Source organism: Bos mutus, chromosome 3 (genome assembly GCF_027580195.1).
Source record: "Bos mutus isolate GX-2022 chromosome 3, NWIPB_WYAK_1.1, whole genome shotgun sequence".
NCBI lineage: Eukaryota > Metazoa > Chordata > Mammalia > Artiodactyla > Bovidae > Bos > Bos mutus.
The window spans coordinates 33,142,562-33,157,555 of record NC_091619.1 but is presented as its reverse complement, the minus strand read 5'-3'; the positions used below and the strand labels follow the sequence as shown (position 1 = coordinate 33,157,555).

Here is a 14,994-nt window from a genome sequence, read left to right as displayed (position 1 = left end):
GGCTTCATCGCCCCGCAGCATGTGGGATCTTCCTGGATCAGGAATTGATTGTTTTAGTCTCTCAATTTGTTGAAGAATAATTGATATACATCACTGTGTAAGTTTAAGGCATATAGTAGAATGGTTTGACTTATGTTTATTGTGAAACGATTGACAGGTTCTACTAACACCTGATAATTCTTTTTTCCCCCAAACTTTAAAATTTTTATTTTGTATTGGGATATAGCCAGTTAACAATGTTGTGGTAGTTTCAGGCGAATTGCGAAGGGGCTCAGCCATACATATTCATGTATCTATTTTTCCCCAAACCTAATAATTCTTAAATCTCAATTCATACCTCATCTGATTCATTACTTTGAAGTCATAACCAAGGAAACAGGGATAGCTTTGTCTAACACTTTTGACTATTTATAACAACCTACCAGTAGTATCGGATCTTTATTCTTGGGTACTTTAGTCAATGGCTTCTTTTGTTACTTTAGAATCCTGGTTGTTGTTTTTGTAGTTTGTTTTGAACAATAAAATCTTTAAAATATTAGAACACTTAATTTATGTTTAGTTACATACTGCAATTATTTTAATTATTTATTCATAAATGATACATGTTTATCAAGCACCTTCCACATGCCAGGCTTTTTAAGTAATTGATGGAAACACAAAGGCCCCAGAGTAACCAAAGCAATTTTTAAAAGAAAGAATGAAGTTGGAAGACCTAACCTACTTGATTTCAAAACCTACTATAAAGCTGCAGTAATCAAGGTAGTTTGGTATTGGTGAAAAGATAAAGATCAATGGAACACAGTAGACTTCAAAAGTAGATTCATACATGATGGGTCAGTTGATTTTTGACAAAGATGCTAAAGCAATTCAACAGGGAAGTAAGTCTTTTCAACAAATGGTCCTGGATCAATTAAATAGCCACATGAAAAAAAAAAGAAAGAAAGAAAATCAACTCTACCTTACACAAAATTAACTCAAAATGGATCACAAACCTAAGTATCAATTCTCAAATTATAAAACTTTTAGAAAACATAAGAGAGTCATTTCAATCTTAAAGATGGAAGTGTTTAGAACAAAAAAAAGCACAAATCATCAGCAAAACAAAAATTTTATTTGAAAGACACCATTAGCACAATTAAAAGGCAGGAAACAGACTGAAAATCCTTGCAACACGTGTTTCAAAGGATTTCTATCCAGACCATGTAAAATAAAAATCTTCCAACTCAATAAGACAAACAACCACATAAATAAATGGGCAAAAGACTTGAAGTTACTTCACAACAGAAGGTATATGAATGCTGGTAAGTACCTGACATGATGTTCAACATCTGCAAGGTGACTGTAACATTTTACATCCACACCAGCAAAGTCTTGAGAGTTCCAGTTGCGGGTTAATTGTGTAAATTCTAAAGGGTGTGCAGTAGTATCTCACTGTGGGTTAATTGTGTAAATTAAACCCACAGTGAGATACTACTGCACACCCTTTAGAATGACTAAAATAAAGGAAAAAAAATCCTCATACTAAGTGTTGATGAGTTTATGGGGCAACTGGAACTCTCAAGACTTTGCTGGTGTGGATGTAAAATGTTACAGTCACCTTGCACAACAGTTTGGCTGTTTCTTAAAAAGTTAAACATATACCTATCATATGACTCAGTCAGTCTTATGTCTAGGTATTCACCAAGAGAAACAAAAGCATCTACACAAAGACTAGTACACAAATGTTCATAGTCATAGTGACTTTATTTGTAATAGACAAAACTTAGATATCCACATGCCCACCAGCAGATAACTGGGTAAACAAACAGCAGTAATTCCATACCATGGAATACTACACAGTAAAAAAACAAAACAAGCACACATACAACTGATACAAGCAACAAGGATGAATATAAAAATTATTTCGAGTCAAAGAAGCCAGGTAAAAAGGGAACCTAGTGTATGTGTTTATTTATTATAATTCAAGAAAATGCAAACTAATATATATTGACAGAAGGTGATTGCTAGGGATGGCGATGGAGGGAGAGACTGGATTACAAAAGGACACAAGAGTACTTTGGGGGTGATGTATGATTGTTACCTTGATTGTGATGATAGTTTAACGGGTACTGAGGTAGACCTAAGGGTCCCTCTCAAAGTTCTAACCCTTGAAGTTAGAATTTGAAACCCTAATCCCCAAAGATGATGGTATTAGAAGGTGGAGCCTTTGAGAAGTACTTAAATCATGAGGGAGGAGCCCTCACAAATGGGGTTGGTGCTCTTAGAAATCTGAGAACTTCCACATCACTTCAGTCTTGTGATTACATAGCTAGAAGGGGCCAACCAAGAAGCAGGAAGAGAGTTTTCCCTTGGCCTTGGACTCTTCAGAACTGTAAAAAATAAATTTTTGTTGTTAATACGTTAGTCTGTGATTTTTTTTTATAGCCTGCAAAGACTAAGACAATAAGTGTACATGTATCAAAATGAAGCAAACCAAACTTCCCAGCTTTATCTATGTGCAGTGTAGTATTCCTAAGTTAAATATAACTTTTTAAATGGGGATAATAGTTATACATTCAGGCTGTTTTAGGGATTCATTGAATATGTCAAGCACTTTATCCTAATACCTGATTTGATATTAATACTTAGTTTGATGCCACTGAAACTTTGACATCAAACTTCAATCTCTCTACTAAGCTTTATCACTCAAAGTCTAGAGGTAAATGAATTTTTAAAAGATTAGGATTTGGCAATTAATGTCACTGAGTAAACTTAATAAACTTATTATCAAGGCAAAAAAATACACATAAAGGAAGAACTGGGTTCAAATTTTTTTTCATGCTATTTTTAACAGTAATTCATTAAAATTTGGGATCATCTATTTCCCTTGGGAAGTAAGTCTATACTAATGTATAGAAAAACAAGATCTACTAGGAAGTTAACAACCACTTCTGAAAGCTTTAGTTCTCCGGTATAAATAAAGGAACTAGACAGGATGATTACTTACATACTGTTCAGCTCTAAATACTAATCACTCTAATCATTCATTTCTCATTCATCTTTCCTTGCATTGTCATACCACTGTCTCCTACTAGTTCAACTTCATCCAAGTGTGGATTTTCCCCAGAGTTTCTGTCTTATCCTTTTCCCCTCCTCTTTGTCTAGGCCACTGAACTTAAGATCTCCACCTTCAATTAAGTCAGACAGAGAAGGAAAAATATATAACATCCCTTATATATGGAATCTAAAAAGAAATACAAATGAACTTAGGAAACAGACTCACAGAGAACCAACTTAAGCTTGGGGTGGCGGTAAGAACAGGGGGAAGGAACAGTTAGGGAGCTTGGCATGGACATATACACACTGCTACATTTCAGATGGATAACCACTAAGGACTTACTTTATAGCACAAGGAACTCTGCTCAATGTTCCGTGGCAGCCGGATGGGAGGGGAGTTTGGGGGAGAGTGGATACATGTATAGGTATGGCTGAGTCCCTTCAATGTTCACCCGAAAGGAACACAACACTGCAACAGTCTATATTCCAATACATAATAAAAAATTTAAATACTTAAAAACAAAAACTCCACCTTCAAACTTCCTACTTCAACAGTTTCTAGGCAAGACTAAATGATTAAAGTGTCACAATGAGAAACCAAATGGGATGGAGAATGGAAAATGTCCTTGGATTTTGGCAGTTAGGATAACGATGAGAGCATCCAAGGTTTTGAGTAAGGAGTGCGGCACTTTTCGAAGGATGACTCTGGCAACACTGTGAAGAATGAATTGGAACCAGAGATTATTTGGCATATTAGCATCGAAGGTGACTTTGAAGTCATAGCTGTAACTCTTGGGTTTAAATGCCATTAAATTACTAATGTTTCATCTTGGCATTCCAGGCACTTGCTGCTGCTGCTGCTGCTGCTGCTGCTAAGTCGCTTTCGTGTCCGACTCTGTGCGACCCCATAGACGGCAGCCCATCAGGCTCCCCCGTCCCTGGGATTCTCCAGGCAAGAACACTGGAGTGGGTTGCCATTTCCTTCTCCAACGCGTTAAAGTGAAGTCGCTCAGTCGTATCCGACTCCCAGCGACCCCATGGACTGCAGCCCACCAGGCTCCTCCGTCCATGGGATTTTCCAGGCAAGAGTACTGGAGTGGGGTGCCATTGCCTTCTCCGTCCAGGCACTTAGGTGGTCCAATTCCTATCCAGTCGTTACTCCCCCATAAGTGTATTTCCTGGCCTCGGTCGGCCAGACTACCCCCTACTGAGCTTGATCTTCCTTGCTTCTATGGATACTCAGGCTACTTTCCGTTTATAAAACTGCCCAGTCCATGAATACTTGCACAAACTTTACTGCCTTTTTTAGCCTTCTCTTAGCTCCCAAACACCATAAATCTTCTCTAGGTTAACAGTAGCTTTTGAAAAGTGAGACCGATTCTGACTCATTTTCACACCCACCAGCTTCTTCCACCTCTTCCTCCCCCAGTCAGAGTGCATCGGCAGAATGGAAGTACTCAAATAGAAGTCACGTAACAAAACGGCGCTACAGGTACAGCAGCTCTTTTAATGCTAAAATGCCTTTTTTTCTTTTTTAAACAGTCCAGTAAAATGTTATCTCGACCTTATTGTTGAATAAATTTAGGCTCCAATAATAAGACCTCTGGTCAGACACTACAGCCTGGCGGACGACTTTGCATCGGTATCACATGAATGAATGCGGTCCTATCAGAGAATACGAAAACTGTGAACCCAAGAGACTGCACTGGAATCACGAGTCACGAATTTGCAAGCACACAGCCCTCCGAACGCCTTCCCGCTCAGCTTCCGAAAGGAGAAACCCGGGCCGCAGTCCAACATACAGACCAGACCGACAACCCCCTCCCCTGGCAGCCAAATCCCCAGTGTTAGTCTCCTAAGAGCTGGGCAATGGAGGCCAGCGCCGCGACAGCAGTGCGCGCGGAACTCGCGGAACTAGGAAGAGGAATCTCGAGCCCACCTGGGCGTCTCTGACTGGCCGTCGGCTAAGCTTGGAATTCTGGGGCGTGTTGCGTCACATCCGCCGGGGCCGCCATCTTGCTCCCAGGGGCAGTTGGCGGAAGAGAGCGCGCTCCCAGGCCGCCGGCTCGGTGTCTGCTTGGAGTTCTCGAGGCCCGCGATTCGGCGTCTGCTCTCGACCAGGGGTCCGTCTCTTACGTCCCGGTTGCCCTCCCTCACCCAGCTGGGGGACAGCGAGGCGGCCCCCTCTTCGACGGCGTTCCATGGAGTAGGGTCCCGGACCGTTGTCCCGAAGAGCGAGATCGAGCTTGGCCGCCTCCCCCTCCCTTCTCCCTCCCTCTTTCCTTCCGCCGCAACATGGCTAACAACAGCCCCGCGCTGACAGGCAACTCGCAGCCGCAGCACCAGGCGGCAGCGGCCGCAGCCCAGCAGCAGCAGCAGTGCGGCAGCGGCGGCACCACCAAGCCGGCAGTCTCGGGCAAGCAGGGCAATGTGCTGCCGCTGTGGGGCAACGAAAAGACTATGAACCTCAACCCCATGATCTTGACCAATATCCTGTCGTCGCCTTACTTTAAAGTGCAGCTGTACGAGCTCAAGACTTACCACGAGGTGGTGGACGAGATCTACTTTAAGGTACGAAGCGTCTAGACTTGGCGGGGTGGGGGGGATGTTAAGTTCCGAGGAAGGGGTATGGAGGAAACGGGCGGAGGCGGCCCTCCAGGTCTGATGATCTGTAGATGAGGAAAGGTTGAACGGAGGGGGAGCTGTGGCTTGTAGTTTGCCAGGGAGGGGTCAAACCGGGGCCGCCCTCTCATTTCCTTTTCAGATTTTTAGGGCCGGGAGAGCCCGCCGCCATTGATCTTTCTCTTCCCCCAACCTCCTGCCCGCCCCTGGGGGAGTTGGGACGGGAGGACTAGGGGAGAGGAGAAACGAGTAACTGAAGCCTCTCCAGTTTACAGTTTAAATTTCTTTCTTTTGACGTGGATCTGCTTAGCGCCAACTTGTTGGTGCTTCTCCCGCTTACCCCGGGCCAGTTCATGTATTGACTTCAATGTTGGCCTCGTGTTGTTGGTATTCACTATCCGGACAGGGAAATGGTCAGTGTGTGTGTCGGGTGGGTGGGAGGGTCGAGGGTGGAGAGGTGCAAGTGGAAAAGATGTACCGAAGGCCTGGAAATTTTAGCAGCAGGAGGTCAGGAGTGAGTGGTTACAGTCACCTGTGCGTTGGGCTTATTTAGAATTATCTGGGCCCTGGGCTTCTGCGGCAGGGTCGGTGCTGGCTTGGCTGTGCTGGGGAGCTCACCTGGCGCCTCCTCACTGCACTCTTGTCTCAGTTCTTGTTTCGTTAGCAGGATTGACTCAGTCTTGCAGCGAGGCTCGGAGCAGCCCAGGGTCGCAGGTAGAGGTATGCATTATTAATCATGCTCAATCGCCATAAATGCATTTCCCGGGTTACATGAACGGCTACTTAGATTTTTTTTTTTTTTTGACCATTGGTTTTGGTCTTTTCCTCACGATTTTGGTAGGCTTTCTCCATTTACCTAAAAATTATGTAGTTTTTAAAAATTATCTTCCAGGCCTCCTAAGGTAAACTTATACTATTAAAGAATATCAGTAAATCTTAAAGGTCTTTAAATACTTAAACTAAGACATCTGACATAATACAACACGTTTTGTCTGTATTAACTCCTAAAAACCACTTGACAGACCACATAAAGTATCTTCCCTGATCTGAACATATCTGTAGAGGTCTTAAGAGAGGAAATTTTCCTTATTCGCCTTCAGGTTACGTTTTTTTCCACCTTTTCCCCTAATAAGTGAATAGCTTATTAAAGGATTTTGAGATTCTAGTTGGTTTTGATAAGAGATCTTATTTTGAGAATATAGTTCAACTTTGGGTATATAAAGTAAATGAAATTTCGGTGTACTCTTAATAAAGTATTGTAAGTAATTGTAATATTGTGAACTAGATTTTTTTTTTTTTTAAGGTAAGGCCTTTTTCAGTGTGGATACAATGTGGTGAATATTTAACCCTTATTCAGTTGAGGTCGGGTTCCTGCTTTTTGTGGCAGGTTCTGTTTAATAACCTAGGCAAATGTTAATAAAATTGAGGGAAAAGCTTGTTTTCAAATTTTACATACTGTGTCTTGAAACACTCAAGATTCTACTACAAATTATTTAAATTTAATTATAAAATTGAAGGCTCGGGTTTTGTTATCCAGATGAAATAATCATTGAAATATATAGGCTTCCTATTTTGTAAGTCGATTTTGTATGGCATCTACCCCTTTGGTTAGCCTTTAAGGAATTGAAACATCTCTTCACAGCAAGGTGGGGGGAAGGAAATAAAACTCTAAAGCAGTGCAGCTTAGTCCACTGAGCAAAATAGTGTAGTGTTTACATTTAAATGCATGCTTTTCTGTCTGAGTCACTGACAAGGACTGTTTCATGTAATAATGGATGGGTGGAAGTAAAATTTTAGAAATATGTAGTAAAAGAACAGGATTTCAAAACCATTTGGTTTTGTTTCAAGTTAAGAAACTAATATGGATCTTATTTTTCCAAAACACCTTTGTTATATCTGTTGTACAGCTAATCTTTCTTTGCTGTTTTTAGGTGAAATATATTGTTTTTATAGGGTGCCCCACTTTAGCAAAGATCTGTATCTTTGAATATACTTGACAATGCAAGTTATACTTACTGTTTCTGACCCAGTTTATATTTTGGGGGAAAATTGAATTGGTTCACATAATCAGGCTGAAAATATACAGTAACTAGAATAATCTGTGTGTAGGTATGGCCTTTGTAATTTCATCTTTAGTCAAAAATGAACATAATGCTTGATCATGGTTTTAAAAAATGTGTAAATATAAAGTTTCATGATTTTGCTTCAGAAGTAATTTGTTACTACTTTAGCATACTTCATTTTTTCTTTTTTGTATTTTTTAAATTCTTTCAAGTTTTTTCTTTATTTTATAATGTGGTATTTTAAATCACCACGAAATTGAAATATTAAGGGTATTTTAAAGTTGTTTTTTTTTTTTAATACTTAAACTTTGTTAATACTTTCTGCTATAAGTTGGGGCTTTAATCCATTTTAAAATGAGGATTTTTATTTTTTTAAGTAATTCATAATACAAAATTGAATATCAATTTTTAAGTGTGTAAGACTAGAAATTTCATATCTCCACCTGTATCTGCTTCCTACAAAGCTAGTTTAATGGGATTTCTGCTGTGTAAAGTTATTGAGGTTTTGTTAAACCCTAGGTTGCTTTATTGGTGCTATTTAAAATAAATATCTAAGCAGTTTTCAGAAATGGTTTACATACTTTAAAATGTATGTAAACAAAACATATACATCATGTCAAAATGCCCAACTTCCACACTTTTGGAAGAGCTGCTCTGTTATGGATTGGGGTTTACTTGAATCATTTTTTAAAAATTCAAAGCATGAATGTTTGTTGTGTTTCTCTTTTCTATTTTCAGGTCACGCATGTTGAACCATGGGAGAAAGGAAGCAGGAAAACAGCTGGTCAAACAGGGATGTGCGGAGGGGTAAGTAGAAGTACGTGCATTTTTCAGTTTTTCTGTGTCTAATAACTAAGTTTATATTTGGAAAACTAAAAGTTTGTCAATTACATACCAAGTTACAATTAATGTTTTTTAAAAATCTAAATTCAAGTGTTCCTTGGGGTTAGAAAAGCTTTTTTTTTTTTAATGGTCTATTCTCAGTTCTGGATTATATCTTGTATTAATACCTAACAGGATTAATCAATTGGTATTAAGTATCTCTGTTAATTACTTTACCACTTTCTTAATTCTTTCCCTTAAAGGTTCGAGGTGTTGGAACAGGAGGAATTGTTTCTACAGCTTTTTGCCTGTTATACAAATTATTTACTCTGAAATTAACTCGCAAGCAAGTGATGGGTCTTATAACACACACAGACTCTCCATATATTAGAGCCCTTGGATTTATGTATATAAGGTGAGCATACATTTCTCTACATTTTCAATATCTTATTTTAATTGACTTAGGCTTAATCAGTCTTTTGTGATTCTAGGTACACACAGCCCCCTACAGATCTGTGGGACTGGTTTGAATCCTTCCTTGATGATGAAGAGGTATGTCAACAAGGGTAATAATTAATTTTCTTCTGATTATTCTTTTTTAATATTTTTTATTTATTGATGATTTAACATCTTCCAGAATTTTCTGTACCTAAACTTATTTCACTCACATACTTTTGGAATTAATGTCCTGTTACTAAAATTAGGGTGGATTTTATATGTCTTAGGTTAAATTTTTTAAGTCTTGTTTTCACATTTTTAAATTGTTTAGATTTATTTTGCTAACTATTGAAAGTTTTCTCTTCCTAGTTGTGTTCTGTGTATTGATCTTGACTTGTACAGTTGATAGTGACTTTTTAGTTGGCCATGTTCAAGATTGAGGTGGTAAGACATGCACATAGAAATAGTAATTATTGCTTTTTTTTACATGTATATTCTGGGACTTTTCGGTTTTTTACCCTATAACTTCCTCCAAATAGTAATATTTCCATTTGCATAGAAGTGCAGAATTTTAGAGCTACGTGGAATTTAAATAGGGTGAGGGTTTAGATAACTTGTTCAACATGATCAGACTATTTCAGTCCCAGCTTTCTAACTCTTACTATACTATATATGTTTACAGAAAGAAACCTCTCTTTAGTAGTTCAGAATTTTTTTTTTAATGTAAAACTTAGCATTCAAGCTTAAGTTTGAACTTGTTACATTTGTTCAGAAAGTACTTCAGAAGACATTACTGTGTCAGATTTAAATCATACATGTATTAAAGTCCAAAATCACAAAAAGACCTTAATAATGATCAGTGTCCATATATCTATCCCCACCATTACACTTTGTTTTAAGGTTCATAAAGTAAACTGAGTGGTGTTTTAGTAGTCCTATTTAAAGTGTATCCAAAGAATTGGTTGTATTAAAGGATAGTCCTAATGGAAATCTTTCTGGTGTGTTTTTATTACTACACGCACAACTAAAAAAATCTCACTCATATAGACATGGAGAATTTTTCTCTGCACATTTTTTTTTTTGGTAAACAGGCAATTTACAGTCTGTTTATTATCTCGGAAGAGGCCAAAAGTGTGTTAGATGATAAGTCACAATCTTTAAAGTTTTTTCTTTTTAGATAAGATTTTTCAGGCTAGGGCGCTTCTCCTTTCTATATTTAAAAAGCATGTCCCGCTTCATAATTGGTATTAGGTTTGTTTCTGAATGCTTCTGTTTAATCTGTTTTTTATTGTATTTACAAACCTGAGGCTTTCTATTTAAGCTAACTTATTGTTTTCTTCCTTAGATATCTGCAGCGATTATATTTGGAAATACTGTATATCTGAACACTTAAATGTGTGTGAGTGCAAGCAGTTTTACCTTTAGCTCTTGTTTTCCTGTTTAGATAACAAATCTCACTTTCCTTGTGTGCTTGCACTATAGGTTTGGGACTGACAATAGCTGACTAACATGTCCTGAGCTGTGAGAGGGCATAGCAAGAAGGCCTTCATGCGGTAATGACCCTTTTCAGAGACAATGGTCATCATGGATTATGCGTTTCCAATTATTTGTTTATTTATTTATTTTCTACATAACTCTAAATTAGAAACCTCACTGCTTCATGGCAGTTGGTTTGCTATTGCTTCCAGTTTTATTAGGGCTTCATTTTATATTAGAGCTGTTAAAAGATAATCTTTAGACAGGAACTGTTTAAAGTAGTTCATATGTAGCTAGGTTACACCGCTAGGAACAATGTATGCAAACGTGTCCACAGAAATAAAATGTATAGTTAGTAGGTATGTGGAATGTAAATTTGATTGTTCCAAATAGTCTAGTAATGTAAGGGGGTGTTTCATATTCTTTTTTAACTGAGAGAGGTCACTTCTCTTTCTGTCCATGAGGTTGCAGGGTTTGTTCTCACCTGCATGCACACACTGAGCCCAGATATTTCTGTGTATCATTCATTACCAGATTAGAAAGGTACACAAATTGAAATTTTTCTGTTAGAATTTTTTTGTATTTGAGATTCCAAAGATGGTTATATTTTTTATAGTATTCTTGTATTTATTGAGATAAATTTTTTGACGGCCAGGATATCTTTTGTGTTTCTGTAGGACCTAGATGTGAAGGCTGGTGGAGGCTGCGTAATGACCATTGGTGAAATGCTGCGATCTTTTCTCACAAAACTGGAGTGGTTTTCTACTTTGTTTCCGAGAATTCCAGTTCCAGTTCAGAAAAATATTGATCAACAGATTAAAACCAGGCCAAGGAAAATCAAGAAGGACGGAAAGGAAGGCACTGAGGAAATAGACAGACATGCTGAGCGCAGACGCTCAAGGTAATGTAACCCTTGAGCTACTGTAGCTTTAAAACGTGCTTTACGCAAAAGTTCTTGGAAATTAGTATCACATTCTTAGGTATAATTTGTCATCTTTTCCCCATTTTCTACCCTTAAGGGCATGTTCAACAAATTATGCATCTGTAAATGAGAACAGGCAGATATTTTGCTTAAATTATTCTTGGTGGGTAACACTTATGTTTTATTCAATTTTTTTCTCCCCTTCCTCCTTTTTCCTGAATATTAGGTCTCCAAGGAGATCACTGAGTCCACGAAGGTCCCCAAGAAGATCCAGAAGTAGAAGCCATCATCGAGAAGGCCATGGGTCTTCTAGTTTTGACCGAGAATTAGAAAGAGAGAAAGAACGCCAGCGACTAGAGCGTGAAGCCAAAGAAAGGGAGAAAGAAAGGCGAAGATCCCGGAGCATTGATCGGGGACTAGAACGCAGACATAGCAGGAGTAGGGAAAGACATAGAAGCCGTAGTCGAAGTCGTGATAGGAAAGGGGATAGAAGGGACAGGGATCGAGAAAGAGAGAAAGAAAACGAGAGAGGTAGAAGACGAGACCGTGACTATGATAAGGAAAGAGGTAATGACCGAGAAAAGGAGCGATCACGAGAACGGTCCAAGGAGCGGAGAAGTAGGGGTGAGGTAGAAGAAAAGAAACATAAAGAAGACAAAGATGATAGGCGACATAGAGATGACAAAAAAGATTCCAAGAAAGAGAGAAAACATAGTAGAAGTAGGAGCAGAGAAAGGAAACATAGAAGTAGGAGTAGAAGTAGAAACGCAGGGAAACGAAGTAGAAGCAGGAGCAAAGAGAAATCAAGTAAACATAAAAATGACAGTAAAGAAAAATCAAACAAACGAAGTAGAAGTGGCAGTCAAGGAAGAACTGACAGTGTTGAAAAAAGAAAACGAGAACATAGCCCCAGCAAAGAAAAATCCAGGAAGCGTAGCGGAAGCAAAGAACGTTCCCACAAACGAGATCACAGTGATAGCAAGGACCAGTCTGACAAACGTGATCGCCGAAGGAGCCAAAGCATAGAAACAGAGAGCCAAGAAAAACAACATAAAGACAAAGAGGAGACTGTGTGACAATTTTTTTGTAAAAGTGGATCACATTGAATCCTATAAACGTTGGATTAAATCTGCTTTTTTTTTCCTCCCAAGTTGAGATTGTGCAGTAGTTACGCACTCTTCAAGCTCCCTGTAGGCTGCATTTTCATTTCCTCTTTGTGTAGGGAAGTGCCTTTGTAATCCCATTTATTGCATTGATGTCTTCACCCAATTGTTGAGTTTGATACATGATGCACAGATTGTTCTTGCATTTTATTGTTTAACTGTTTTTGAGATGTACAGTCTGTACATATGTCCTGAAAATGTTTTAATTCCTTTGGCATGGTTGCCATGTTGGTTAAATTTGTATAAGGCAATAAACTGCCACTAATTCTATTTTTGTTTTGTAGGTGTGGGATTATGGTTTGTGTACTGAAGTTAGCATGGCTGTGCTTTTCGTAATAGAATGCTAAAGACTTTGAAAATGGATCTAGGATGTCTATTATAGGAGAATTAACATGCTTTCAGTGTACATGAAGGCAGCAGTTTTAGGATTAACATTCTTGCCCACTGTATATTGTCTTGGAAGGCTCTTGTTAATATGTTAAACCTAATAGTCTCTACAGTTAACTTTAGAGAGAATTTATGAGAAGTTAGTTTCTGATGCAGAGGCTTCAATTAGGCTGTGATTTGATCAAAAGTCCTTTTAGCATTCTACCTCAAAGGGACACTGTTAGTATGCCTAAAATTGATTCACTTAGTTTTCCTTTTTTATTTGAAAAAAATACATGACATGTAATCTTTTTCTTGAATTTTTCAGATTTTAAAGTACTATATTAAAGGAGAGATTAATGTCTAAAGCCTAGCATTCTTACAGCAACCCTATACTAACGTGAGATTGGGAGAGGGTGGGGCAGGTGAGTAGAGAAATGGGTATAAGCCTCAAGCTTCCAAAGTGTTTTTATAAATGGAAAATACTTAAATTATGAAACAGCTTGATATAGTGTCCTTTTTTTAAATTCAAAACTTTTTTTATTGAAAATGAAGATTGCTGTTTGAGTTTTTAAACTTAATCTAGAAGAGAGAAGTATTAAAAGTAATGCTTTGCTGCATTATTTAAGATTATCAGCAAATTATTTGATAGATTGTTCTTATGACTTGTATTCTGATTACAAAGAACGATCATGAGTGTGGAATAAATTACTGGATTAAATCCTTTATCCTGGGTGTTGGCTTCCCCCTTTTGTTAACTTTATTGTGGAAATAGATACAATGTTAGTAGAGTCACACTTTGAGCAGAAGGATATCTTAGTGCCCAAATGATAAGTGAATTTTAAATGTGTAGATGAAATTAGACATACATGATGGCCAGCAATATTTACTAGAGTTCTTAATAACAGTTCCCTTTATCCTTGGGTGTTACTTGCATCAATAGGTTGTTTTTGGTTTGAATAATTAGTTTCACATCAGAGGTCCTTATTGCAGGACTTTGCAATTAGGTTATATATTAGAATCATTTAAAATTTGGACTTGAAAGAGCTTTTAAAAATAACTCTTCCAATTCTTATAACAGAGGCCCAAAGATCAGCCATTGACAGGACTATAAGGGAGTCTTCTAACAGTATTAACTGACCATATTAACATTTGTTTTCTCTCACTATTCATATTGGCCAGTGAGATGGCACTCAGATGCCACCTTGCAAAAAACCATTAAATGGGACAAAGTACATTTGGCAGAGTTCTTCATATGTGGGCTTAACATTTGTACTTATTTAACTTGAGAAAAACCTCATTAAATGAAGGAATTCTAAGAAAATACTCTTAAGAGTAGAATATTCAATGATCTTTTAAGCTGAGTATCAAGTGAATGAACACTAGATAGGTAGAAATTAGAAAACTTCCTGAATGATGAAAGCCAGTAGATTTAACAAATATTTAGCATACCTAAATGGATGGTGCTACTCTTTTGAATATAGTTAATTTGGTGGTGTATTTTGGTAAAACATGGAAAGAATTTATTTCAAATAGAAGTGAAAATATCACTGCATTTAGTTTCCTGTCATTTTGCTTTTGAGCATTTTGATATATAGGAAAACATGTAAATAATACTAATTAATGCCAGACATATGCCTGACTTAATTCGGAGAATAGCTTTCTAAAAGACTGAAAACAAGTGGCTCTGAAAGACATCTCAGGATTGTTTCTTGCAATTTTTGAGAAAACTTATTAAAAAGCTTTTGATAGAGCTTAATATAATTAGCAGTATAATCAGCCTCTCTGCAGTTTTCTCAATTTACTAAAATTTCATTTTTCCATGTATTATCTTGCATCTGTTTTCTAATGTTCAGTTTGCAATTAAATCCAATACATGAGCTAGTATGTTATTAGTCTTAAGATTTTAATACAAAATTTACATTTTAATACCTCCCGATTTATAATCTATTAGTTGGGTTTAGTTTCTTACATCCTCTAAGGCAGTAGTCCTTAACCTGAGTCATAGACTTCTTTTTTGGAATCTAATGAAACGTACAGATTATGTCTAGAAAAATAAAAAGGGTTCTAAAATTCACTCGTAATT

The 14,994-nt window shown here is 37.6% G+C and overlaps 2 protein-coding genes across 4 annotated transcripts in view; one reads left to right on the top strand and one right to left on the bottom strand.

Moving 5' to 3' along the window:
• The window catches only part of HENMT1 (HEN methyltransferase 1), a 33,960-nt gene extending 28,232 nt beyond the window's left edge, over positions 1–5,728 (bottom strand). For 2 of the 3 annotated variants that reach the window (XM_070367573.1, XM_070367575.1), the window contains exon 1: positions 5,578–5,728. The gene's annotated coding sequence lies outside the window, so the exon portion shown is untranslated. The remainder of the gene's footprint in view (positions 1–5,577) is intronic. The other variant, XM_070367576.1, reaches the window with a different exon arrangement.
• On the top strand, positions 4,648–13,636 carry PRPF38B (pre-mRNA processing factor 38B). The gene is made up of 6 exons (XM_005891333.3): positions 4,648–5,607; positions 8,460–8,528; positions 8,807–8,958; positions 9,035–9,095; positions 11,135–11,358; positions 11,606–13,636. The coding sequence occupies exons 1-6, from the start codon at positions 5,332–5,334 to the stop codon at positions 12,453–12,455; spliced, it is 1,632 nt and encodes a 543-aa protein (XP_005891395.2). The 5' UTR covers positions 4,648–5,331; the 3' UTR covers positions 12,456–13,636.
• Positions 13,637–14,994: the final 1,358 nt, after the last annotated feature.